Consider the following 26,745-nt stretch of genomic DNA (forward strand, 5'->3'; position numbering starts at 1 on the left):
GATACCAATACTGACATTTACTGCGTCTAAATTTTTGCTAATATTTACACATACATCGGTGCTATGTTAGTATAAGTTATTAGGCATATTAATAAATGTTTAGAGGTTTCAAAATCATAAAATGATGACAACATCGTATTTCTGAAATATATGTAAAATCCGGTTGAATTATTTGGATTGTCCAGGAATCAGTATTCTCTTATTGCTTAACGAAATGTTAATCAACACACACTCTTTTCTAGATGCTGCTCAATAACGTTGTGCATAAAACAAATACCAGTTTGTCTACTGCCCGGTTTCTGAAGTCTTCAATATTCTTTGTATAGGTATTGATTCGATAAAGTTAAGTGAAGTTTAATCTTCAGTTAACCGTTATTGTGTTTCTGAACACATTTGCTACATGTCAATAACCCGGAAGGCTATTCATTTCATTCCGTGGGATACATAGTTTGGTGTATTTTCTTTAGAGGATACTCAAAATACTATTTCAGAATGGAATTTGGAAAACGGTGCAAAAATTTTACAGAACAGGATAAAATGATTCTTATGGAAGTGGCTAGAGAATTTGTTTCCATTATAGACAACAAAAAGACCGATGGACCTTCTGTAGACGCTAAAAAACGAGCCTGGCAGGCTCTGACCAATAAATATAATGCGAAATCGTATACAGGATTCCGAACTGAAAAGCAGTTACACGCTTTGTATGACAATTTAAAGAAGAAAGCAAGAAAAAACAATAGTGATGATAAGGTATCTCAGGCAGAGCATAAAATAATCTTAAATTCTCCTGTCACAATGTTCGTTTCCGTACTCCTCCGAAACGGCTTGGCTGATTCAGGATTCTCATGAAATTTTTTGACCACATTGAGTAGGTCTGAGCCTACATCTATTTTTCATACCCCTTAGTGACAAGGGTGGTCCAGGCCTATCATTTTTTTTAAATTATATGACAAAGCAATGTTTGTAGGGTCAGCTAGTTACTTACGTTCTTAGTGCAGAAAACCTATTTTGTATTAGTTTGGCATAAATTTGATGATTGTACTATTATTGTTTTAGACAGAAAAGTACAAAACAGGAGGTGACTCATTTATCTGTAAAACAACTCCAGATGATGAAGATGCTATGGCCTTGGAAACCCCGCAGTTCCAACTTCTTAATAATGAATATGACTCATCAGCATCATATCACAGCACTGAAAAGCCTGTAGCTACTGAAATCAATGTGTTACCAGCATGTAAGTTTCCAATGTTTTAATAAGTTACAGTGCACATAATATATGTATTTTGTTATATGGTTGGGTATCATAAAATGCATGAAGATAAAATATATATTTCTTCAGTATTAGTTACATACTTAGTATTACACATTACAATATATATTAAGATCTTGTAGAATTATCAGATAATTACATTATGTCTATTATGTATGTGTAGTCTTTAATATTTAATTAATTACAGATCTGCAAGGTACTTATGAAGATACTGAAGTCGAAGATGATCATAATATCATAGTAACAGTGGATGCAGAGCCAACTCCAAATGTAATGAAGCGGGAATTGTCACCCACTTCAAAGGAAAGTACACCGAAAATGAGATGTTTAACTGAAACAAAAAAAAGAAGCATAAATCATATTAGTTCATCAATAATAAGAACAAAGAGCCAAAAACAAAGAAATAATGATGACTTGACCAGAAAGAAGTTAGAAATATTGGAGATTCAACATCAACAGGAGCTTATGAAATTACATAAGACCAGAGAACTACTAGAACTTGACATTGTACTGAAGAAAGTTCTTTTAGAAAGTGCAAAATTAGATCTGGAATTTAAAAGAAAAAACTGTAATAAATGAGTTTTTTACTGTTTAATTAAAATAAGTATAACGTAATGGAGAATGTTACTAGGTATGCCAAATCGCTTTAAATTTTGACACAGTATAGCCTGTATGTAAACATATAAACTAGTTTTTGTTTCAGTCAAAAATACCGAATAGTTTTGATTTTATAAGCATTCAAAGTTTCGAAAAATATCGAGTCCCGCTAGCAGCCGCGTGAGCGGCTGTGACGTCATACTACATTGCTGCGCCGCGCGGGCCGCGTCCCGCTTAGTATTTTGGTAGTCTTAGTATAGCTTGCGTAGTATTTTGTTGTGTTTTCGTCCGCTTATGTATAAAATAACTTATAATAATAGTAAATACTATTCGATTAATAAAATGGATAAAGGATTTGAAAAAGGGCAATCGGATAAACTACCTAAAATAAATGGAATAATGGTTGCGAATTATTTTGTGAAACAAATTGAGGTTTTGTTGCCTCCAAAATCCTACTTAATATTATAAATGTGAAACTTTGGGAGAATGTACATATGTATGTATGTCATCGTATGTACGTATGTTTGTATGCATGTACATATGTATGTATGTATGTATGTATGTACGTATGTGTGTACGTATGTATGTATGTATGTACGTATGTGTGTACGTACGTACGTATGTATGTATGTACGTATGTTTGTATATGTATATACGTATGTATGTATGTAAGGATGTACGGATGTTTGTTACTCTTTCACGCAAATTTGACTGAACCGATTACGATGAAATTTGATATATGTATAGGTAGCTGAAGACCCAGAATAACACATAGACTACTTTTAACCCGGAGTTCCGAAGGATTGGGATTTACGCGGGAAGGGTTTCCATGCGGACGAAGTCGCGGGCCGCTTCTAGTATATTATACATATAAGTACCTAATATGTTAGATATTTACGATCACTGCATATTATAATGAAACAATTTTTAACCGAAATAATCGCATACTTATTGATTTTACATTTTTCCTGCCACAGTAAAATCAATAAACTCGCGATCAATCCGGTTAGAAATTGTTTCATTATAAGATGAAGTTATTTATTATTCCTTATGTACTTATCTACATAAAATTAAATTACATTTAGGCACAACATATGATTTCCTAGTATTTGAATTGGACATTTTGAAAAGTATTTAGGAATAATTTCAACGCATTGAGCGCGCGACCGTAAGTGGACTGTGTGAGCCAGACTGAGCAAGTGTAGAGTGACGTCACACCGTCACCGAGAGCTAGCGTCGTGCGGATACAACTTGTTTTACTTATAAATCGAAAACTAATTGACGTATCGAAGTAATTCTTTCACCAGTATTTTTTATTTTTAAACGAGAATATGGAGTGCCAAAAATCAAAATTAGGTAACATTCTCCATTATAGAAGTTTTACATTACTACCATTTTTTTTATTTTATTTTAGTATTATTTAAATCACTTACCTAAAATACTGCTCTAAAAGTAATTGACGGAACTGATTGCCTACAGAGGAACCTGGTGGTTCAATAGGGCCTAAATCCATATTATCCTCAATCATAGTATCAATCGTACCTTCAATGGTATCTTCAGTTATAGCAGTATCTTTTTTCTGAATTGCTATGTTGTGCAACACTGCTGTCGCAACTATCACAACTAAGGTGTGGTCCAGCTTAAGTTTCAATTTTTGTGATAGGCATGGGAACCTCCTTTTCCAGACTCCTATCGTTCTTTCTACAGTATTTCTAGTTTTTATTTGTGCTTCATTGAACCGTTTTTCAGGATTTGTGGTTGGGTTTAAAAATGGTGTCATAATATATTTACCACAACAACTGTATGCACTATCACCCAGTAGGTGGCCACTTGGTTCACTATTGTCCAGGTGTGCACGCAAATAAGAGTTATAAAACATTGTAGCATCATGAGTTGAACCATGCCAGCGAGCATCTATATCTCGAATGATCAAATTTGCATCACAAATAACCTGAACATTTACTGAAAAAAAACCTTTACTATTCCTGAATAACCCCACATTCTCACCGCCAGGAGACTGAATAGGAATATATGTACCGTCTATGCAGCCAATTACATGAGGAAATCCAGCTATGTTATAGAATTGTTCTTTAACATCTGCCAGTTCTTCGCTGTTTGGCATAGCTATATATGTTCTACCTAGTTTAGCAATTTCTCTGCTCACTTTGTAAACCATTCTAGATACGGTAGTTTTGTGTACATTTAGGTATATCGTCACTAATCACGGATCCTGATGCATAAAACCGTAAGGCAATCAAAATTTGATCCAGAACAGACAATGTGTATTTTCGTTGTGAAAGAGGGGCTAGCACAGACCTCAAAATATTGCTCAGGTGCATCACAGTATTCTTATTTAAACGATACCTAGCTTTGAATTCATGATCTGTAAGGATATCAATAGGATTTCTCCTTAATCGCAAATTTCTAGGGGTCGACATATTATGGATAAAATCCAACACTTCAAAATCTGATTCCGAATCCGAAGAACTGCTGGTATTCAATAAGCTGGTAGCCATAATTTTACCTTGAGAATTTGAATAAAAAACAACAACAACTTTACTATAGAGCACTCTGGCTGGTGTAATTTGACAAATGACAACTGAAATGTCAACCTATAGATATGAAACGTTTAAACGGCACAGATTGGTGAGCGTGAGCGTGAGTTATGATAAACTACTGTTAACTTGATAACTCACACTCTGTTGTTTAGAAACGCACAATAAGGCTATAGAATAGATAAACTACCGCTAAAAATGTACTGTAAATGTAATGTTGCTCGTTACTTTTCATATTATGTATCCTTATGCACTTCTATTGTCCCTGCATAAGTACTGAATTAAAAATAATAACACTGCTCTAACATAAGAGCGGAGCGTAGGCACGGAATAAACATTATGTTATCGGTCTTCTAATTAAAAATAAAGGGACAGACATCACATCATTGAAGGCTGACGGCGTCTATCTATGGTGCAGTAATCGCCATGGAAGTATTGAAGTCATTAATTGTTATTATTACTACTTCCATGGTAATCGCAGTTAAGTAGTAGAGGTACCTACCTACTTTGCGTCACTGCGCTGCGCTGGGAGTTGCTAAAGCTCTGAAAGCTCGATTCAAATAAGCTACAGTTACCTATGTTAAAAAAAATTGTAGGTAGGTATATCTAAATAGTCGTTTAATAAAGATAAAGTTTATAATGATCATCAAAAATAGGTAGGTAGGTATGTGTGTTGCAAACAGTTTTTTAAATAAATTATTTTAATTTCAAATCTTGGTGTGTTTTAATAATTATTATTATTGTCAATGTTTAAACAGGATCGTTAGGTACCTAGGTAATTCGAAATGCATGCATATATTTTTTAGATTATTATATTATTATATAGAAATGAGTATTTTTCCAATAGGCACCTACCTACCTACGTCGCGGCGTCGTGAGAATTTTGTCGATTTAATTTATTGTGACTTTATGACATTGTAAAAAGAACATCTAGGTACCTAGGTACCTACCTACTTATATTCCAACTTGCGAACTGGTTTTGGAGGCATTATATATGAGCTGATTTATTGTGAAAATTCACCTAACAGATTTAGCTAAAAGGTGAGTTACGAGCATTACTTGGGTACCCAAGAGAAAATTACTGATTTTTATTAAGGAAAAAATAATTACTTTATACCTACCTACTCGAACACCGTAAATGTAAATAGCTCAAATTCTTGACCAAAAACAACCGGATTTCAGAAATTAGTTATGCATACCTACCTACGAATGCTGCAATACTAATAAGGTTACTGAACCACATTATTTAACTAATATGAGTTGTGCCATTATGAAAAGTAAATATAGGTAAATCAAACGAGAAAAATCTATTAATTAGTGCGCAATCAGTCGGAATTAAAAGGATAACCGGTTAATATTTTGTTAAGCGCTATGATTCATTAGGGTTAACAATGTTCTACCAACTTCTATGAACAACCTGATGTGAATACTAATAAATATTAAATTATTTAATGGCTTCCGCACTCCATTTGTTTTTCAGTCAGTGTTGTCTCGCTGCATTCTACAGAATGTAGTGTTGGGTAATTGCTTATTAATTTTAGTTTTGAATGTTATTATTTGTTTGCTATCAAAGACCAGTTTTTTGGGAAGACGGATAGAACTAATGTTACTAGAAGGCCAATTATTGTTTATGCCGTTTTTAACCGTATGTATAAAATGATGGAGGTGTCCAATTTACTGATTCCATAATAATGATTGTGTAGGTATTATTTTTTATTTCACTTCTGTCTGGACGAATTTTGTTACCACTGAATTAAGATCATGTTTCATGAGGTGTTTAACTATTATTCATTTTATTGATATTATATTGTACTTATTTGATTATAAATATTACCATTGAAACAAAAAGAGCATTTATTAAGGGTAAGGTTGAATTAAATATTAAATCAGATCTTATTTTATACACCCATAATGCTATAAAATTGGTCATAAAATTCTTAGAGCAAAAAATATTTGAAGCATTTTATTGTCGCAATTATTTCAGGACATTTTATGCTTTTATTTTAATTAGTTACCTACAACAAATACACCTAGGTAGGTAGGTACCTACCTATATTAATTTTATGATCTAGTAAAACAAGAATGTACCTATCTTAAATTGATGCTGATAGGAAGACGAGCGATTAAATTATCATCATTCCTACTACTTGGGACATCAGCTAACAGCTTTGAATGACCTAAAATTATCCTTACACTTTAATGAGAAAATCGTTAGCAAATAGACTGCTAGGGAAGTCCTACTTAAGAAAAACAGGATCAATGTGCTCTGACGTCATATCACGCATCAGACGAGCTTTGAGTCTGTAAGCTATTTGGTTTAGTCACTTCATGAAATTAGGTTCAAATAAACAGCCCAGTCTAGTACAGAACATCCGCGATAATAGCCGTCCTCGCACTTGACCGGATTGTTGTTATTGAAGCCGTAAACTAAGCAGTAAAGCTTGAACAATCTTTATAAATATTTGTTTGGCTATTACTAACTGTATAATAGGTTGGTTTTTACATGATTGTATTAGTACGATCTCAACGTTTGATATCGCCATATCGTTCAGATCGTCCTCAGAAATCAACGCGCGCGAACTAAAACTCGAGGACTGAAATTAATTTATATTTTTAATAAAATGACCGCAGTTTCTGATCCGACAGTTGCAAAAAATGAAAGTGAAGATGTTAACCCTTTCGAAAAATTTGGAAAATTTCAAACCCTACAATTTTTTTGGATTTGTTTAACATTGTTCATGATTTCTATGACGCACGTGAATTATGTGTTTGTTGCCGAAAATACTGATTACAGGTAAGATACCTACCCAGTTACCAATTATGATTATTTTGTAATTTTCCTGGCGGGAATTAGATACATAATTTTTTAACGCCTTTATAGTTCCAGGGGAGTGAAATAACAATCAGTGATCAAAAATTACTCTAAACAAAAAAACAACAAACAAATTAATGTACTTAACTAATTTTGTCACATACTTATGTACAAAAATCTAACTGTTCGAGAAGGTTGTACGGTTGTACGACACTATTTATAAATAATTTTAATGATGTGGATTGAACTATGAATTATGTCAAAATTAATTATAACTGGTTTTGCAGTCACTTAACCGTTACCGTAGGTACTGGTACCTATAATTACTTACTTGTCAGTTGGTAGGCACTTATTAATATATTAGCACGTATCAATGATTTTGTTGTTATTTCTTACCTATGGATAAAAGGCTTTTTAATTCAGCTTTTGTCAAAAAATAAAAGCACTTCACACAATACCTACACATTGTACAGATTTAGAAACTAAAAACAAATTGATTTGCAAGTGTGTTTATTCTACAAAATACCTACTTAGAATTTACAAAATAGTATTTTTTTCCGGTCCAGTTTTTTTTACTTAAGTTTAAAACTTACAGAAACGACAACACACATTGTGTATCTATATTCTTAAGAACTATGTCAATTTACATACTTATGTTATTTTAACATGGCTTTCCCCTTGCTTAGATGGTGAAATCAACATTAAAAAAATCGTTAGGTTTCTCCGGTTTCTCCCTGTCAATGTTGTCGTTTGAATTTGTAAGCGTTTGATACAGTGCACGTTAGTAGGTATAATATCTGTATTAAACATCCTGAAAATGTATGTAGCAAAAACTCGACATAGGTAATTATCACTCAGTAGGTTCACGATTTTTTTTATAAACTTCTGTCATCGTGAACATTCCCCCACATTCAGTAGCTAACACGAAAAGCAGATATGAAACTTGGAAATATTGATGTCAATTCAGTGAATATCTACTTGAATAGATAAATCCGCAGTGGTTCGATCATAAAAGCAGGATTTTCATTGACAAGGTGACCTCAAAAACATTAGGCGCTACAGAATTAATAGGTACCTATAGATACCAGGTGGACCGATAGATACCTACCTACCTAGTTATAGCTAGCTATAAAATCAAAATTGCATTTTTAATGAAGACGTATCAAACCAGATATCGTTATACCTAGACCGATAAAAAAGGTACATACCTATGTATTTTGAGACCTTTTTATGATTTTGGGTAGAATAGAAAAATCGAGTGGATATAGATTTTGGCCTAGAACTTTTAAATGCATTAAGCATGTGCTTCGGACTTAACCAAGGGCATTTTAGCATGCAAAACTGGTGCAACTGAGATAATAATAAGCTTCTTTGCACGTGCCCAAGTGCCCTTTTGCCTTTTGGATCCACCTACGTCAATGCCCTTGACAGTAGGCCAAAAAGTAGTACGCCGCACATAGCAGATGACGCCGTTGAAAAATTTAAGCAAATAATTTTCATTCTGTTAGCTATTAAATTGAGCAATTAATTCTCTTTCTCTCTCTCTTCTATGCTATGAATCCCATATGGTAGGTGGGTCAGCCTTTTTAATCTTTCTTGTACTTTACTCTACTCTTGACATTAAATTGAGCTAATATATAAAAATATTAGGAATGACTTGGAGGTCCTTGTGATCACTTTTAATATTCTTGATCAGTTTTAACATAACTTCCTTATTTAATGCATTTATATCAGCTGTCACGTAGGGCGCCAACCCGATACGATGTTTTGATATACCGACGTGTTAAAATGTACTTAATGTAGTTATGTATCTACTTTAAATATCTAGTATCTTTATCTATTCGAATCATCTTTGTGCTATTTATCTGTAAGTAGGTAGTCTTATTTAAGTCAGAATATAGGTGTATATAATTATGTGACTCCTCAAATAAACTTCGGTTCGGCTTTTGATGGACTGACTTAGGACTGGCAGAGGTCAGAAAAAGAATACCTAAGTACCTATATCTGACATATCTATGGCTGGTACGTAATAGGTAGGTAGTTAGGTAGACTTCGTTCAAAATCAAATCATTTATTCATTCAGTTCTAATGCTGATACTATTAAAATAGTTGTTAGGTACAATTTCTGAATCTACCACCAGCCTTGTGACAAGAACTAGCGAGAAAGTCACGGCCACTATAAAAAAATCTTATCCTTCTGCCGTACATTTTCAAATGGTAGAAGATCGACAGTCTGTCGACTGGATAGATTGTGAAGAAGCCCCTTTTAAAACGGAGGAGTATAAGGGATTGCAATATCGCTCAGTCAAAATTAGTTTAAATAAATTAACTTCGACATTTATCTACTTTAATACCTACTTCCACTCCATACCGTTATTGCTGTTCTTGAATTATTTTACATAGAGAGGACCATTTATTTATTGGAGAATTTGCATATAATTTATATGTTTTTTGCGATATTTATCCAATGTTGACGTAATGTTACAACCGGTTAGCTAAAACTTATTATTGGTCGTAAAAGTCCACTTTAACAGGTATCTCCCTGGGACCCCACAATCTATGGTATAAATGAATAAATATTAATTTATTTTCCACACATTTTTACCAATACACGATAATATAATGGGAATTTAAGTCACGTGCATAAAATAGGCACAGCAACGCGTTCACATAAAAAGTTGAACAGCCTTTAGTTTGATTTTAATATTAGTACGGTGACGCTAAATTATGAATGTTCAGGAACAAGATCTTATAAACTCGTAGGCAATATACCTAAAATGTTTTGATAGAGCCCAATTGATTCGTAATACAGCATAATGTATGTTAGTCAGTATCAATTGAACTCATTGTAGCAATAAATTGTCTCAATTTTGCAATGATTGATGAAGGAAACTTACAAGGATACCTTGAAGACTTGATGAATAGTTCTTATTGATCGCAATTGATCAACAACCTTATTTGTTTACATAGATGTCGCGTGCCTGAGTGTGAGACGTCAAATTCGATAGAAACACCTTCTTGGTGGCCAGAAAATACGGATTCAAAATGCTACAGGCCGGTGTTGAACAAACGCAGCAGGTATACGAAGAACCTGGCTTGCTCCAATACTTCTTTCAGCGATGTTGTAGAAGAATGCTACGACTGGGTCTATGAAAATAACAATTCTATTGTTTCTGAGGTAAGTTCAGACTTTTTCGCCTCCCGTTATAGACAAACGCAAACTCAAACATTTTTTTGGAAGGAAAGGAAATTCTCGCTATATTAAATTTACTACTTCAAAACAATTTTTCTTAAGACTGACCCCAAAGTTTTCTTTTGCGTATGTCTGTGACAGTTTTAATATCTCACCATAACCATAATCTTCCCTCTCAAAGGTTATCAGCATAATAAGGTACCAATACCAAGAAATAAGTATATGGTTATTTAAAACCATATAAATAAACTCACGTGTGTCGCCAGACGTGTGTGAAAAAAAGCGCTCTATTGCTGGCAATTAACGAGTTAGCGACTTAATTTATTCTGCATAAACAACTATCAGTATAGAAAATCGTGCACAATGCTTGTTTATGAGTCACTTCATAGACCAGTTTATGTGGTAGGTATATATGGCCACTAATATTCCTACTGCCCTTTTAAAAAAAATACATAGTTGCTTAGACACCTTAGTACTGCAGCAGACTATTAGCATCAGACATTAGCCAATTTATTCACCCGTCAAATGTTATTGCGGTTTTTACATAACCGCTAAATTGTTGCGTTATATTAGTACAATTAGCGGACTATATTTCACGAATAGAAGGAAAAGTAGCGATACTAAGTTTACATACCTATCGTGCAAATTGGTGTCTAAGTTTTTTGCAAAGACTAGTCCGAAGGCAACGGATTGTAATTTGTTTAGAAGGATGTAGTTATAGTTAGACCGATAAATAATAATTTATATAGTAAGCGGAAAAGATAGGAATCTCCTAAGAACAAGATGGTCTTCATCAACTTTATAACAAAGAAGATGGTTGTCCAGACTGTGACGCAATTTCACTGTTCTTGAAACGACGGGTGACTTTTGACATTAACTGAGTATCTAAAATAGGTCTTTTATTGTTTCATCCTAGGTGTACAGAATATACCTTTTATTATGAAGAAAAAAATAGACAGCGGAATATTTTTGTTGATATACAAATTACCTTAATAAAGGAATGAAGGTACATAGGCTATATGTAGCTTCTAATTCTTTTCCAAACCAATGTTAGATTTAGTAAAGGATGGATATAGTTTATATGTGCAATTAGTAACAAGAAGAAAGTAGAAACAAAAGCTATTATTATAATGCGAAGTGCGTAAAACGCTTCTAAAACATGTAGAGTACTTAACACATCGCATTCAAAATTACACGATTGTATAGAAACGAAACTTTCTTGTCTTTATGGTTCCAATTTTTTTTGTTTTACTGGACCTCAAATGCCTACTGATTTAACTCGATAGTAAAATATTCTATTTTCAACAGGATCGGGAAGATTACGAATGGGGTCCTTGCGCAGTTATGAAATTTAAAAAAGTAGATTTTGATCAAACATTTATTTCACACGGCTGTTACATAAATTTGATGCAGGTCTGCCGTATATTGTATACTATTTGCGTCCTTACTTAACTGGTCATAGAGCTACGTGAAATGTATACCAATAGTAATAATAATGTAATACACAAAATTCAAAGGAGTTTTAATGACACAAGACGTATTCTTATTGCATGTCTCGTCTAGCAGGTTCGTAACATTGATGCTCTATAAATATACTCAATATGTAATTTTATTTATTACTATAACAGAACTGGTTTTTTCACAAATTAATTTCACGATTTCGTGTTGATAATGATGATTGACCAACGATTGCTATATGCGGAAACCTATCACAGTGAGAGTAGTAACTGTTTTTTTAACGAACTCTAAAACCAATATTCATGATGGAATATTCTTATAAATTTTAATCTGCTGTCAGACAGATCTCCTCTCTATAACCATTATAGTTCGACAACTTTGAAGAGAGTCTTAACGTGTACCATTATTTCGGCTTATCAATGACTAGCTGACCCGCGCAACTTCGCTTGCGTCACATAAGAGAGAATGGGTCAACTTTTTCCCCGTTTTTGTAACATTTTTTACTGGTACTCTGCTCCTACTGGTCGTAGCATGATGATATATAGCCTATAACCTTCCTCGATAAATGGGCTATCTAACACTGAAAGAATTTTTCAAATCGGATCAGTAGTTTCTGAGATTAGCGCGTTCAAACAAACAAATAAACAAACAAACTCTTCAGCTTTATAATATTAGTATAGATTATCCCTATTTGCCAAATAAAGCACCGTCAGCTGCTTAAGCTTGCGGGTTACTGATGTTCTTTTTAAATTTTGAGTAGGTACCTTCAATTCAACGGCTTGAACAAGGCTCCCTACTAAGTTATTGAACAGTGCATAAATTGAGACCTTGAACTTGTTGGAAGGATATTCAAAAGTAAATGATTTTAAATCTAATTCCTTACATCTTTGACGCCGTTTAATCGTGCCGGTCGCAAATAACATTTTACGCGTTTATGACGTGTACTCTAATCCACCGGCCCCTTTAATCGAAAACAAATTAAAACAATCAATGAAACCGAGATTCGCCAATACGTACCTATATTATTTTTAATTTTATCATTCGCATTTGCTTAGGTGTGTAAATGATTAATGTAGTACATATATTATAAAACTAAGTTATGGTACGCGTAACGCCATATGTGTTTGCTTATGCGCTGTTGTCAATGCGATATGCGTAGTTTTACGTAGGTGAAGGTAACTTGCGTAAACATATTGTTTCAGTAAGTCTTACCTGCTTCTACTTTCGTGTCATTGGCACTGAATTAAGGATAATAGATTGCGAATGAAGGTCTATTGAAAAAAAACGCTGAAGAGTCTTTTAGCGAGCTAGTCTCACGAACTTTTCTAGCTTTGCTTTGATAATCATTGCACCAAAGTTTGATTATCTTCAAGTGTCGCAGGCTCCTTTTTGTGCATCAGTCTCCTTTACACGCAAGAGAAGAAACGGTGAAGAAGGCATCAGCTAAAGTTTTAAATTTTAAGTAGGTAGTTACTTGTCCAGAGTGTGACCCTGTCCCATCTATACATATCCTTATCTATACATCAATGACCCAGTGATCTATACATGTCCTTTTTTCAGCCAAGTAATTAATCGACCAGTAACATTTCTTCATCCTAATGCCCTTTCAATATGCAAATTATGGGCGTTTTCATGGCGACATGGAGATTTCTGTACAAAAAATTTGATCCTCCCCTTAGAAATCAACAAGAATACATATTGTAAAAAAGAGATACCTACACAATAAAAGTAGGTATCATGTCTGGTCAAGCCGATGTGACGTCGGCATGTATGCTACCTTTGTGTTTTATGCGTAATTTAATTCAATTGTTACGTAGTTTTTAAGTATTTCAATAATTTTAATTATTGCTTTGTCTATGCGTTTCTCGACGTTTCTACACTTTGCTGCCTGTATCTACGTGTTAGGCAAAGTCTAACGTGAGAATTTTAGATTCCTGGTTGTCAGTCTTATTTTTATTTATTTTGACATGCTTGTTAGAATTTCCATTGCTATTTTCCCCGCATAATCTTTATTACAGTGCCACTCTACAATTGTATCATTCTTTCAGTATACAGAATCGATAGTTTTAATTATTACACATTGCCTGGATAACAAACGGAAATTATTTTTTAATGTACATATTATGTACCTACCTAGGTACCTACGATAAAATGCATTTTTAAATTTATCAAAAGTCGTTCACCTGCAAATATAACGTAATTTAATACAGGATTTAGATAAACCGTTCTATTAGGTCAATGTCTCAATAATGATTTTGAAATCTCATAAACCTTGCGTCTCATAGTTGATACTATCTATCATATCTACATATTATTATAAGTATCTATCTAGAAGTTCGAGTTATTTAGCACTGCCGAATTATTATTGAGTTAAGTCAATATTGAAACGACGCCTGCGTTGATTTTCCTTAAAAGTTGTTCTCTTAACAGTTCCAAGAAATCATCCGAATCGAATACTATGTGTCGAAGAAAGTATCAGCCCATGAGGAAAAATCTGCGTTTTTTTTTACATAAGTCGACGACGCCTTGCTTCGAAATCAATGATAGGCCTGTATTCATCTATTGCAGATGATTAAGCTATTGCGTGCATAATAAAATACTCTTTGTAGCATATGCAGCTGAAGCCACCACGTTCTTTTGACATTGGTAGCTACTGTGGTTGGCTTTTTCTGATAGGTATTACTTACCGCCTCCGTAATAATTTTTAAAACAAACCTATGCAGTAACCGGAATTCGTTTCTAGACATAATTCGAGGAAATAATTCTAGATCTTGTTTATATCAAACTCCAAATATGACATGTGTTAACACCTTTAGTCTAAAATCGCGAATGCCTTATTTATTTTACGTAATAATTTATTATTGTTTTTAGATGAATTTGGCGTGTCAGCCTTTGAAAGTCAACATGGTGGGTGGCGTACACAATGCTGGTATGATCCTTTCTATGACGTTTACTGGATGGATAGCTGACAAGTAAGAACCACAAAGACAAAATTCTAAGTGCTTTTTCCAACCCAACCCTATTACCCCCCCTATAGTCCGTTTTTTAGGGAACGTCAGGCCCCTAGCCGTCTACTAGGACGGTAACCCCTTTCTACGTCCAGTGTTGAATATGAATAGTCATGGATACTCCTGGCGGAATAGCTTTAACTTTTAAACTAAAGTTACAACAAAGACTATTATCTCACCGAGATTAACAAGGCCACGGATATATTATGGACTAAACTTTCATAAATATAACGTGTGGATATAGCTATCTGTTGTTATTTACTCCAAGTGCCCTTTACAATGTCTCGGTATAATATCGATCAATCTGCATCTAATTTGTGCCCTGTAAACAAGTCGCTTGAATCCACTAACCGATAAAGTTCCGTGATCATATCAAACTTGTGGTAATAAATACAATACTGCACGTCGATTTCCTACTATTCTTTAAGGTCAATGTTATTATATTTATATGTTTGCCCGAATTACATAAGATTATGTAACCGTCTTGCTTGACGGGTTTAAAATTTACGGCTAAATTTAATAATACTTGATCCGTAGAACATTCATTGGTCAGATGTATTTGTACCTACACAAAAATATGCTGTCATTTTTTGTTGCTATGTACCCATGCATTTAGTTTTCTTAGAAGTGGACTGACTAGTTATTAAATCAGTTTTTACAGGGAAGTAATGGACATGTTTTGTACACTTATACAGATTTTAATTGTCGTTAATGTTTCAGAATTGGAAGAAAACCGACGCTAATAATATGTGCTGTTGGTGCTTGTATTGGCGTTTTCAAGATCTTCCTAAAAGATTATTACCCGTATCTGTTTCTCGAATTTATGGAATCCGTAATGGGATCTGGACTTTACACAGTCGGAGTCGTACTAAGTAAGAAGGAAATATTTTTAACTACCTGTTTGAGTACTTACTTACTTGAAAACACGCATCTAAAATATGTTAATTATTCCATTATTTTTAGTGATTGAAGTTGGAGGAAAAACTAAAAGAGTAATGGCAGGAGTTATCTTTTCATATGCTGTCTACCTTGGAGAAATTGTCTTTGCCATATTGGCAATGACGCTACAATACTGGAAATATTTGATCCTGGTAGTCTATTCTCCAATGATACTCTTTATAGGCTATTTCTTCATACTGAAAGAAAGTACCAGATGGCAAATGTTGCGAGGAAAGATGGAAGGAGCGAAGACCACTCTGTTGTCAATAGCTCGGATAAACAAAATAGACATTGCCGAAAAAGAAATATTAAGTTATAGTGATGATGACATGAGATCGCAGTTCGACGTAGAAGACCAGAAGGAGAAAGAGAATATGAAAGTCATAATGAGTTCAAAAGAGATAATGACACGTTTGGCCGTTACGTCGTTTTGTTTCTTCACTTCAAGTTTCTTGTACTATGGGACTTTGGTGCACTGCGTACTGCTACCCGGCAATAAGTACACGAATTTCATTCTGTCTGCTTTGACGTCGTTCCCTGGAGAAATTATTGCCTACTTCGCGTTCAATAAGATTGGAAGAAGAATTACTCTACAGTGCGCCTATTTCGTGTCTGCTGTTTTCTTGATTGCTCAGAGCTATGCGCCTGATTGTAAGTAATAAAATAGGCATTACATGTTTTATTTTCAATCAATACCTAATTATTTTTGGTTCTGCTTTGTATAAAAAATTATTAACATTCTAATGACTCTTTTTCAGCGATATCGTGGCTTAAGTTACTCTTGTTCCTGGTTGGAAAACTTGGCGTAGTGATTTGCTTTACTGGTATCTACACATACAGTCTGGAACTATTCCCTACTAGTGTTCGAGGCACTTTGTTCGGTTGGGGTAACACTGCAGCCAGGCTTGGAAGCATGTTAGCGCCGTTAACGCCTCTCCTGGTATGATTTTTGCTATTATAAATTCTTAATCAGTATCGAATTATTCGTCCTGAATTGTAATTAAATATAGATTTTCTTTAATTCTCAGATTACGGAAGTTGCGGCACTCCCATCACTTCTGTTCGCATTGTCTGCAGTGATAGCTGCTTCATTGCTAACGTTTACACCGGAGACCAAGAACTTGCCCATGTTTGATACCATCGCACAAGTTGAAACCTATAAATCTAATCAAACTGATCACTGTACAAAGTTATAAAATGATTTTATTGATATTGTTTACGTTTTGAATACTGAATACCAAATAGCATTGTCAAGATGTCCCGTAAGATATTATTTTATAATAAAAATACGTATGTTTTAGTTATATTTGTATATTATTTATTTCAAAAATGCCCATTCTTACGCTCAGTGATACAAAAAGATCTTTATCATTACTGCGTCAAAAGCTGCAAAGAAACGTTTTTGATGTGTATCCGATCGTAGTATTTCTAGTCTGTGGAATGTATTGTCAAATTAATTAAATGTCAATATTCGAGTAACCTAACCTCAAAATCCCTGGAATAATAAAGCATTGTGATAAATAGATCATTCCCATATTCCTCTCTTAAAAATAATACATTTAGTTATTTTAGTTAAAACCTAAAAAAACTAAACCTCCTATAAAAATGGAAGGCTATGAAGTAAGAACGTCGAACAGCAAGAAGGTGAGTTCTGGTCTGAAGTATGTTTCAGATTTGTGCGGGTTTTTGCTAAAATTATTGGTTTACAGGGCAAAGCATTGTTTGCAACGAAGAAATATGATCAAGGCGATGTTATATTGGAAGAGGAACCGTTAGTTTCCTGTCAGTTTGCTTGGAATGCGGCCTACAGATATTTGGCCTGTGATTACTGTATGCGGTGAGCTTCCGATTATATCTTCTATGAAAACCTCTTAAAAAACATAAAAAATATAGTTGTTTAAAATACGTATATCACAACAAATGTCTATATTTACATTCTATAAGAAAATCAACAAAAAATACGAATGAACATAATATTTGTCGGAAACCATTTAATTGATTTGTTATGCGCTATTCTCGCAAAAAACAACTAATGACGCAAGTATTTTATAACAGAATCAATTTACACTTATTATTTGTTGATGTTCTGAGAAATCGACTAGAATATTCTGTGATATAATACACAACTTCTAAAATTATAACTGGCATTCAGCAATAATTACTTTTTTAATGTGTTACTATTTGTTTATTTACAGGCCTTTAGAAACACCAGAACAAAATGTGAGGCGTCTTTCTTGCAAGCCTGACATTGTGCTTCCACATTCAGACTGCTTTGAGACTAACCTTGAGGCTATAACAAACTGTGATCATTGTGGAGCGTTGTACTGCTCTGAGGGATGTAAGCAGAAGGCTTTTGTTGCTTATCACAGGCTTTTGTGCCATGATTCTAGTGACCCTCAGCATCCTATTGTTGTGTTACTTGAAGCTTGGAAGTAAGTATTTCGTGTTACATCTTTACATGGTGAGAACATTGATGACAATTAAATGTAATGATTTGGTAAAAATATTATGTGATAATTGTATAATGTGTTTAGATTTGAACAATACCTCATAATGTTAATAATGTATCATAAGAGTAATACTATAATATTGCAGAGCAATATTTGAAAATTTGGTCTTATTGGAAGAAGTACATATTTACCTAATTATTCTTGAGCTTGCACTTCAGAAAGTTTCAATTGTACAGTATAGGTCAGTACTGCTCATTTTCCATATTAATTTTAATTATTCCTTTCCAGACAAATGCACTACCCACCTGAAACTACAAGTATAATGTTACTAGTCAGAATACTGGCATACATTCAACAAAGTTCAGACCCATCAGATGCAGTGGCTAAAGTCAAACAGTTCTGTCACCGTACTGTGAATGAGGATGCTGAATTGGTTCACAAGCTGTTAGGAGAACAGTTTGTTGATCAATTGAATACATTGAGAGAGTTGACGGCTAATGTTGTTAGTGGAGACCATGTACAAGAGGTTGGTACATTATTAGAATATGAATGATGGTAGTTCTGATGGTGAAAAAATGAATACTAATGCAACATATTGATATTTAGATTCAAAAGCATGCTATTGCTTTGCCAATACATTTGAGTTGCATTTGAGAAGTTCTAAATTAAGATCTTTTAGCACTGATTAATACAGGGCTGATCAATCTATTGTAAGATAGCAAATAAAGTTGTTCAAACAACAGTTTATAACAAAATAAACAGCAGTAAAGCAATTTGTTACTTCACTGTAACTATGCATTATACATATTGCATATTTTCAATTATCCACATTACATTATTGACTTATATTGTACGTCTATAGACTCAATGTCAATAAATGCACTGAATGCACATGGCCATGCATTTTATACAATTAGAACAAGGTTCATTCACAGGCACATTTAGATCTTGAGACAATTGATCACAAGACAGGAGGTCTTTCTGGGTCAATAATACATTGTTTGAATTATGTTTATTCGTTTCTTACATGCAAGGCACATTACAGAGTATGGCAGCAATTGAACCCAGTGATCTGTAATTGTTAACTTAAATAACAAGTGTAATTATAGCCGGGTTGTGTGTTGTCTTGCTGGAATAATGTGCTATGGTACAGTCAGACTTTCAAACACACTATATGTAATATGACATGAAGATTCATTAGGGTGCTTTACCAAATCACCACCCTTTGTGAAATATCATGAAATGATTTTTTGTATGAAAATAATTGTTTATGAAATCAAAAACGAATTGTTACATTAGGATCTAATGACTGATTGATATGTTGTTCCTGTCTATAATAATTTTGCTCACAACTTTATGGAAGAGTAATATTTAAATCATTTTTTTTTATTTGAATGTGTATCTATGATATAATTCCAGACAAGTTTAATTGAGGAGCTATAACAATTGTTGTTCATATTTTGGTACTCATGTATTTTTGTTATATTTTTCAGTTCTTAACTCCAGAAGGTTTCTGCACCCTAATGGCACTAGTGGGCACTAATGGACAAGGTATTGGCACTAGTCCGTTAGCTATGTGGGTGAATGCTGTACTGGAGCTCACCATGTCTGATGATGAGAGGCAACAGTTGGACCTGTTTATTGACAAACTTTATCAGTATGTGGAAGAAGGTTTGTTAATTAATTTGTTTGACTGTTGAATCAATAAGTTATTAATGTCAATAACAGAGGAAGAAACTTCAACATAAAGTTGCAATTTTTAATTCAATTATCAGTTTAGTTAGTCATTATTTGTCTTCAGTGAGTAAAAGTAGGTCATGTCAGGAGGTCAGAGTCAAGAGTAAATGCCCTTACATTCTTAAATATCTTGTATGAGTCACACCTCAATGTTCAAAGTAATAAGATTCACAAGCTACTTACTTACTTTTGATATTACCTTATTTAATCATCCTAGGAATCAGTACTTATACTATTTCATTTATTTATTTTATACTCTTCATGAATCTCTTTTATTAAGGGGAAAGTATATCTGATTCCATACTTTACAATTTCAGAATCAGGCACATTCCTAAACACAGAAGGTTCAGGGCTCTTCCAGCTGCAAAGTGCGTGTAACCACAGCTGTGCGCCCAACGCCGAGTCGACGTTCCCTTACGGCAATCATAGAGTGCAGTTAAAGGCACTCAAGCCTATCCTGCCGGGAGATGAGATCTGCATCAGTTATCTTGATGAATGCTCACTGCAAAGGTCGAGGCATTCCAGGCAAAAAGTAAGTGAAAATTTATGACCTTATTTCAATTATTCATGTGACTTTGTTCTTATTTAGTTACCTAATTTCTTGTCCAAAATAGTTGTGTTAATTAGGGCTCTATTAGTGCAAAAGCAATGTAACACAGCTGTGAGCAAAAAAATAGATTCTGTTACATTTTTTCGTTTAACTCCTGCACAATGCCATTTATAAGAGTATCCACACAAATTATATTTAATACCATATTTTCCGTAAATGATTTATGTGGGAAAAACGATCCCAATTGACTGCTCGTTTTTCTATTTTTTTTCTGAACGAATTATGAATTTGAATTGTCTTTCACAGGAACTTGCTCAAAACTACTTATTCGTATGCTGGTGCGAGCGCTGCAGCCAACAGTCTTCCCAACCCGACTGCACGAGCGAGGAGGAGATGAGCGACGAAGAAATAGACGCGGATGACTGATGTTCCAACTTACTTGCCTTCTGCCTGCTCGGGCTGTGACGAGGCAATGGAACGCGAACAATGGCCAAGTGTCGCGTAGTGATACTCTAGTATACGTATCAGTGACAAATATTTGTGGAATAAGTGTATGTCGGTGTTATATGTGTGACTGTGTGTACACTTTTTTGGTGGAAAGTATATTGTATAGTGAATGAGAGTAATGTCATGAGTCTATACATTAAACAATAGCAATACCGCATTTTTGATTATCTATTTAAAATTAGCTTGAGTTTTCTGGTACTTTTTGATTATTTGGGCATTTTTTAAAGATTCCGTACATAGACTATGTGGTAATATAATGTTTATAGAAATTGAATATGATGTGAGACATTGAGTATGATATGATGTGTGAACAATGAAAAGTATATAACTGTTGAATGGTTGTACTAATATAATATATGTCTATATATTTTATTGTTATAATGCATTATAGGTCATGGCAGCGTCAACATTTTATTTTTATTTTAATATTTTGTATGCTCTCATTGTAAAATATAGTATATGTTATACAGAATCGCATAAATTATATTTACTGTAAACTACGATGGTTTAAACAGAAGCAAGTATTTCATGACCATTTATAGAAAATATAATAATTTAATTAGCTTCAATAAATATTCATGACAAATCCACTTTCTTCAATCTCTACTCAGATTAAGTAGCTATAGTGTAATAATGACCATTTAGAAAAAGCTACTGACAGTGTTAGGAAAATATTTGTTAAGCGAAGTGAGGCTGCGGAGCGAGAAAATACTGCAATATTAACCAATATTTAGATGTGAATTAATCTTCAGTTTGTCAATCTTATTTCATAATATTTCACCGTGTCTTTGCTCCGTAAGCTAGCCTCCCGCCGATGTTAAGGCCGCCTACCCACTGGAGGGTTCCAGTGGTCCATGATTTGAAAGTTGCATTCGGCCGTAAATATTTGATCACTAGCAATGAGTTCAGCTAACAGTGTGACGTAATCATTGTATAATTGGTGTCGAGAAACTGTTTCATGCAAAACTTAGTACATTGTAACATTGGTTGACAAAGAGAGAGAGAGTTAAATTGGTTGATAACTGATGTTTTAAAATAAAGATTATAATGTTTTCAACTTAAGAATTTAAATGGAAATGTGCAACGAGAAAGTAAGACGATAATGTAGAGTGTAGCTGTAGTGTGACGTTGTAGTTGTATAGCAGAAAATGTTCGTACAATTTTCAACTTTACTTCTTTACAAAAAAGTTGAAAATTGATTGTTATTTGTCGGTGTCAAAGTATAGCAGGGATAGGTGGTCCAAAGTGGGGTGTAAGCAATCGAATTTTTGATAATCGGCCTATTTAGTGTCGGCCTAAAATAAATATGTTTAGTCTTTGTGAGTGTAGCTTCAAACAGTGGCAAAGGCGAGGTGTAACAAATCTTTAACGCGTTTGAAAAACACACGTATATTTAAGGAGTACAGCGCATTGTATTGCGTATATCATTACTTCGTAGCATGGTGTGATATGATAATGTCAGCCTGTATAGGCTCACAAAAATAAGCATCTACCTACATCAAACATTTTAAAGTCAGAAGTACATGCATTTACAATAAGTCTAGATTTTCGCTATGCCACTGTTTTCTGTGTGATGTTGGAATATGTCAAATTATTGCAACTGTGCACAATGTTAGATATATCTCTTAGATTCTATCGTAGAAAGTTAGCGAGAAATGTTAGATGTTACTATTTACAATGTAGTGTTGTAGACAGTTGCAGTTGAATCGTTGTTTAGTCATATTTGTTATTTTACTGCATTTAAGCCCAGTTTGACCAAGTTCTGGATAAGTGCCAGGCAGCTAATCTGGTGAATTTTTGACAGTTGACATCTTTACTGTCACATTTTCAAATTAAAACTATTAATCGCAGAAAATGTGGTACAAGAGTTGGTTAATCATTAGCTGTTAAGCTGGTCTTTAATGTTGTATTGTTTATGCGTTATGGTCGTATTTTGTAAAATAACCAATCACACTTGTCGCTCGATAGTGATTCTATTTGACGCTAATTCGATACGTTTGTATCGATATTTTGCATACGTGCATTATATCGGCTTCCGCTAAAAGCTTTATTTTATGGGCTTATCGTGTGATTGGGTTTGTTGACAACTCTATTGCGATGCAGTTATTTAAATAATTTGCATAAGTTTCAATGAAGCGTGTGATTGGACTAAATATTTGGCATTTCATGCCACTTGTCAGAGTTGTTTTGTTTTTATTGGCTCCTTTGTTGTTGTATTTATGTAATATGTACCTACGTATTTATTACGTATTCATGTTAAAATAAGTATTCCAGTGCATGTTATTTACCAGGGTACTAAATTGTGCCAAATAGTGTATGTAGAATGTTCTGAAATAGCATTAAATTAATGTAATATCAATTAATATGTATTGAAATAAACTTCTTTTACGCATTAGTTTGAGATTTTGTGCAATTGTAAAAGGCCTATTACTTACTTTGTTTACCATCCGAGATAAGACCGAGTATACTAATTTATAAAATTCCATGTAAGTCTTCCATTGACATTATTAAAGATATCAAAAATGCTTCAAGCAGAATGAGTAAAAATAACTCGTGACAAAATGTGTAAAAGAAGATTAAATCAATATGTATAAGCCTAAGAATAAGTAATTAGTAATTACTTAATTAAATATGAATTTTGCCGTAAGATCTGTTATTACAGCCGCCTGTTAAATCCATAGACGAAAGTTATTTTTTCATACACCAAACTGTCCAGAAACAATAATTGTTTGCAGATATATTAATGTTGCTATATCAATATAATGTTGCTATATCAATATAATGTTGCTTTATACAAAAATGTTATGCTTTTGTTTTGAAGAGAAATAAAATATTTGTGGATATCAAAAAAATATTATTTTACTGACACTATAAGTACGTCAGGATATTATTTGGTTTAAAAATTGTTTTGGAATTATATCAAATATGATATAAAATATACAGACAACCTAATGCTGTTTGATAAAGGTAGAGCTGTGCGTAACTGCTACGATGTGTTATTATAATAAACTAGGGCGCCCGCTACTCCAACCCTACAAAAATAAAGAAAATACTTGTAAAAAAAATCGAATACACGGAATTTGTTAACATAAGGTCAAATACAGAAACGTGTACCCACAGAAAGAGAACAGGCAACCTGTAAGTAGAGAAAGTGCTTCTAAAAAATCTGCCGGTCTAACGTCCATGGATAGTATTGTATTTATTGTAATATAATTTTGGATACTAAAGTATCCATTGGACGTTTGAAAGTATCCATTGGACGTTTGAGTAGATAGTGTATCTAGTGGACTATTGATTTTGAGTACTACACTTTTAATTTAAATATAGTTGTTTCCATGCCAATAAAATAACGTAAACAAAAACAGTCTCAAATTAACTCAAAACTTTAAGAGCAAGCTTTAATTATTGGCAAAGTTGTCGATGAGGTCACTTGAAACCAAAGTGTGCTGAAGTCAATTATTGAGATATAAACAAGCCGCTTGTGGGAAATTTGTTAATTGCCCCTAATTATTCTAGTTGTTCGAGGGCCTCTGTTGATTACAATGAATAGGTAATAACTTGATTGAGTTATTAATACCAGTAATTCCTGGTTAATAATACCCTGTTGTTTAATGTTTATGTAATAGTCAGTACTAGGTAAGTTTATTATGTTGATTTTTGGAACATGATTTATTGTTGCTAGGTTGTTCGCGCAACGACGGTAAACCTATATCTGGGTTCCTAAAACGTTTCTAGCTAGAATGTATGGTATTTCTGCATTAACATAAATTCTCCCCTTGACGTTTTATATTTCATAATGCGACCATTTCTTCGTATAAAAACCCCAAGCGAAAGAATAAAGTGTTTCGCCTTAAACCCATTGCATTATTATTCACAGCCACTATTGAAAGAATGAAAATATTTTATTTCTAAATGTAAGCGTTCCCCCAACACTGACGTTGACCCGTGCAATTACTCGAAAAGGCCAGAACCACCACTGTTTTACGATCTTGAATATTAAAATGGCGATACATAAAAAAATACCGTTGAACAGACAAGACAAAGTCTTCCCGGGAGAGGTCGGGAGAGCATAGTGCAAGCCTAAGCCCGGCTCAGTGCAAACATTCATTCGTGCCCACCCTACTTCAAACGACGTCTATCCTTAAAAGGGAGGAGAAAATTATCTCGTGAATAAATTATATTTTCCCCCCTTTATGAAGACAGTTGAAGTGCATTTTCGTTCATGTTTTTTTTTCTCGTCTGACTTAGATCAAAGACATTGCAGGAATTCCGGCCGTGAGCCCGTGACCCCGCAAAAATAAAATGAATAAAGAATTTAATGTGACTTGATGTCTTGGGATAATAACGTTAAAGTGTTTTAGAATGTTTCCCGGGCGAAATGTTTGTTTTCCCAATTCAATTTGGCTTGTCGAATTTTGACCGTGGTGGTGTTTTTCTGTTTTTACATTGAGGTGTGAGGATCACAAAGACTGGAAATTATCTTGTCTAAGGCAAGAATATGTCTGATATATTATGTCTTCTTAAAAGTGACATAAATAAATAAGACAAACTGTTCAGGTTAAAATCTGGGGATGGAAAGATTTTGCGGCAAAATAAAAAAGATTTATCTAGTAACTTATTAGAGTGTGGTAGAGAGTTAGAGACATCAATTATGACTTACATCTATTATTAAAAAACATTCAAATCGAATTAATTTATTATTAGGTAGGTAATTGTTATTATAGTCCTACGGTTAATTTCCTAATAGAAACGAATCAACATAAAAATATAATTGAATTAATATTTACGTTATTGCTCATTGAACACGAACATTTCAATTATTTACTTAAATCGGTGTATTGAATGTCGTTATTTAAAGCTATTTTGTTTAATCATTTAATTGTGGTATTCGGTTTGATAAAAGTACCCATGGTTATTAATAGTTCAATGAGTATTTAAAGCAGCATTACGACATGTGCCATTAATATTTTCTGTTCACTAAGTTCATTTCGAATATCCGTGAATTCAGCGTTCCATTTGATTTAATTTATAACAGGACAGCCGCTGCTAATCGGCCGAGCGAAATTCCTGTAGCCTGGCGACCGCTCTGAGTCCCTCTTTGATTTACGTCAGTCCCTTTGCCCTCGCAAAACTGAATACGATTATGCTGTAAAAAGGACTAATCGTTAATGTGGTTCTCAAAAGCCACCCCAACGTCCCGACCACGTCGTGTACAAATCTGCTCCACTAGAATGTGCTAATAACGATAGCCGTAGATATGGAGCGCCGTTCGAAGGGCTAGGTTTAAATTAAAATCATCCCTTTACTTTGAAGAAATGGCTGGGAGGGCATTTAATTGTGATCCGTTCCGAATATTGGTGTTCTGGCGAGTGGGTTGCGTATAATTGGCGAATTTTATACTCAAATGCCTTTTGTCGTCTGTTATTGAGTTACTCGAGCGTCCCTTTGCGTGGAATTGCTTTGAGTAATGAAAAATTTGGTGATAATGCGGTTTAGTAATTTTGCGTTTGGTATTGAATTTTGTGGGTTCGTTCTTTGATATTAATTGAAAATTGGAACTTTGGTTGTTTCAAATACTGATAGAAGTATTATTGTATCTATTGTTCTGTTTCTATTATGTATTTTGTTTTGTATTCCGTGATATAGCCAGTATAAAAATAAGTAGGTAT

The 26,745-nt window shown here is 33.9% G+C and overlaps 3 protein-coding genes across 3 annotated transcripts; all 3 read left to right on the forward strand.

Moving 5' to 3' along the window:
• The first annotated feature begins 248 nt into the window (after window positions 1-248).
• On the forward strand, window positions 249-2,663 carry LOC142976077 (uncharacterized). Its single transcript, XM_076119293.1, has 3 exons — window positions 249-750; window positions 1,057-1,234; window positions 1,458-2,663. The coding sequence occupies exons 1-3, from the start codon at window positions 493-495 to the stop codon at window positions 1,847-1,849; spliced, it is 828 nt and encodes a 275-aa protein (XP_075975408.1). The 5' UTR covers window positions 249-492; the 3' UTR covers window positions 1,850-2,663.
• Window positions 2,664-6,778: 4,115 nt separating this feature from the next.
• LOC142976141 (organic cation transporter-like protein) lies at window positions 6,779-17,136 on the forward strand. Its single transcript, XM_076119386.1, has 7 exons — window positions 6,779-7,216; window positions 10,205-10,412; window positions 14,757-14,857; window positions 15,614-15,765; window positions 15,857-16,483; window positions 16,591-16,772; window positions 16,861-17,136. Exons 1-7 carry the CDS (start codon window positions 7,044-7,046, stop codon window positions 17,026-17,028), a joined length of 1,611 nt encoding a protein of 536 aa, XP_075975501.1. The 5' UTR covers window positions 6,779-7,043; the 3' UTR covers window positions 17,029-17,136.
• Window positions 17,137-17,279: 143 nt separating this feature from the next.
• Window positions 17,280-23,723, forward strand: Smyd5 (SET and MYND domain containing, class 5). The gene is made up of 7 exons (XM_076119230.1): window positions 17,280-17,476; window positions 17,542-17,669; window positions 18,028-18,264; window positions 18,571-18,808; window positions 19,776-19,953; window positions 20,337-20,551; window positions 20,876-23,723. The coding sequence occupies exons 1-7, from the start codon at window positions 17,438-17,440 to the stop codon at window positions 20,993-20,995; spliced, it is 1,155 nt and encodes a 384-aa protein (XP_075975345.1). The 5' UTR covers window positions 17,280-17,437; the 3' UTR covers window positions 20,996-23,723.
• Window positions 23,724-26,745: the final 3,022 nt, after the last annotated feature.

This window comes from Anticarsia gemmatalis, chromosome 10 (genome assembly GCF_050436995.1).
Source record: "Anticarsia gemmatalis isolate Benzon Research Colony breed Stoneville strain chromosome 10, ilAntGemm2 primary, whole genome shotgun sequence".
Taxonomy (NCBI): Eukaryota; Metazoa; Arthropoda; class Insecta; order Lepidoptera; family Erebidae; genus Anticarsia; species Anticarsia gemmatalis.

What these genes read in the sequence shown, in the direction of transcription:
- LOC142976141 (XM_076119386.1), top strand. Translation starts at nt 7,044, where the DNA reads ATGACCGCAGTTTCTGATCCGACAGTTGCAAAAAATGAAAGTGAAGAT. An exon ending in ACTGGATGGATAGCTGACAA is followed by an intron (nt 14,858 to 15,613) that starts GTAAGAACCACA and finishes TTAATGTTTCAG; the next exon opens with AATTGGAAGAAAACCGACGC. An exon ending in CACAGTCGGAGTCGTACTAA is followed by an intron (nt 15,766 to 15,856) that starts GTAAGAAGGAAA and finishes CATTATTTTTAG; the next exon opens with TGATTGAAGTTGGAGGAAAA.
- LOC142976077 (XM_076119293.1), top strand. Translation starts at nt 493, where the DNA reads ATGGAATTTGGAAAACGGTGCAAAAATTTTACAGAACAGGATAAAATG. An exon ending in AAAACAATAGTGATGATAAG is followed by an intron (nt 751 to 1,056) that starts GTATCTCAGGCA and finishes TTATTGTTTTAG; the next exon opens with ACAGAAAAGTACAAAACAGG. An exon ending in AATCAATGTGTTACCAGCAT is followed by an intron (nt 1,235 to 1,457) that starts GTAAGTTTCCAA and finishes AATTAATTACAG; the next exon opens with ATCTGCAAGGTACTTATGAA.
- Smyd5 (XM_076119230.1), top strand. Translation starts at nt 17,438, where the DNA reads ATGGAAGGCTATGAAGTAAGAACGTCGAACAGCAAGAAG. An exon ending in GCCTGTGATTACTGTATGCG is followed by an intron (nt 17,670 to 18,027) that starts GTGAGCTTCCGA and finishes GTTTATTTACAG; the next exon opens with GCCTTTAGAAACACCAGAAC. An exon ending in GTGTTACTTGAAGCTTGGAA is followed by an intron (nt 18,265 to 18,570) that starts GTAAGTATTTCG and finishes ATTCCTTTCCAG; the next exon opens with ACAAATGCACTACCCACCTG.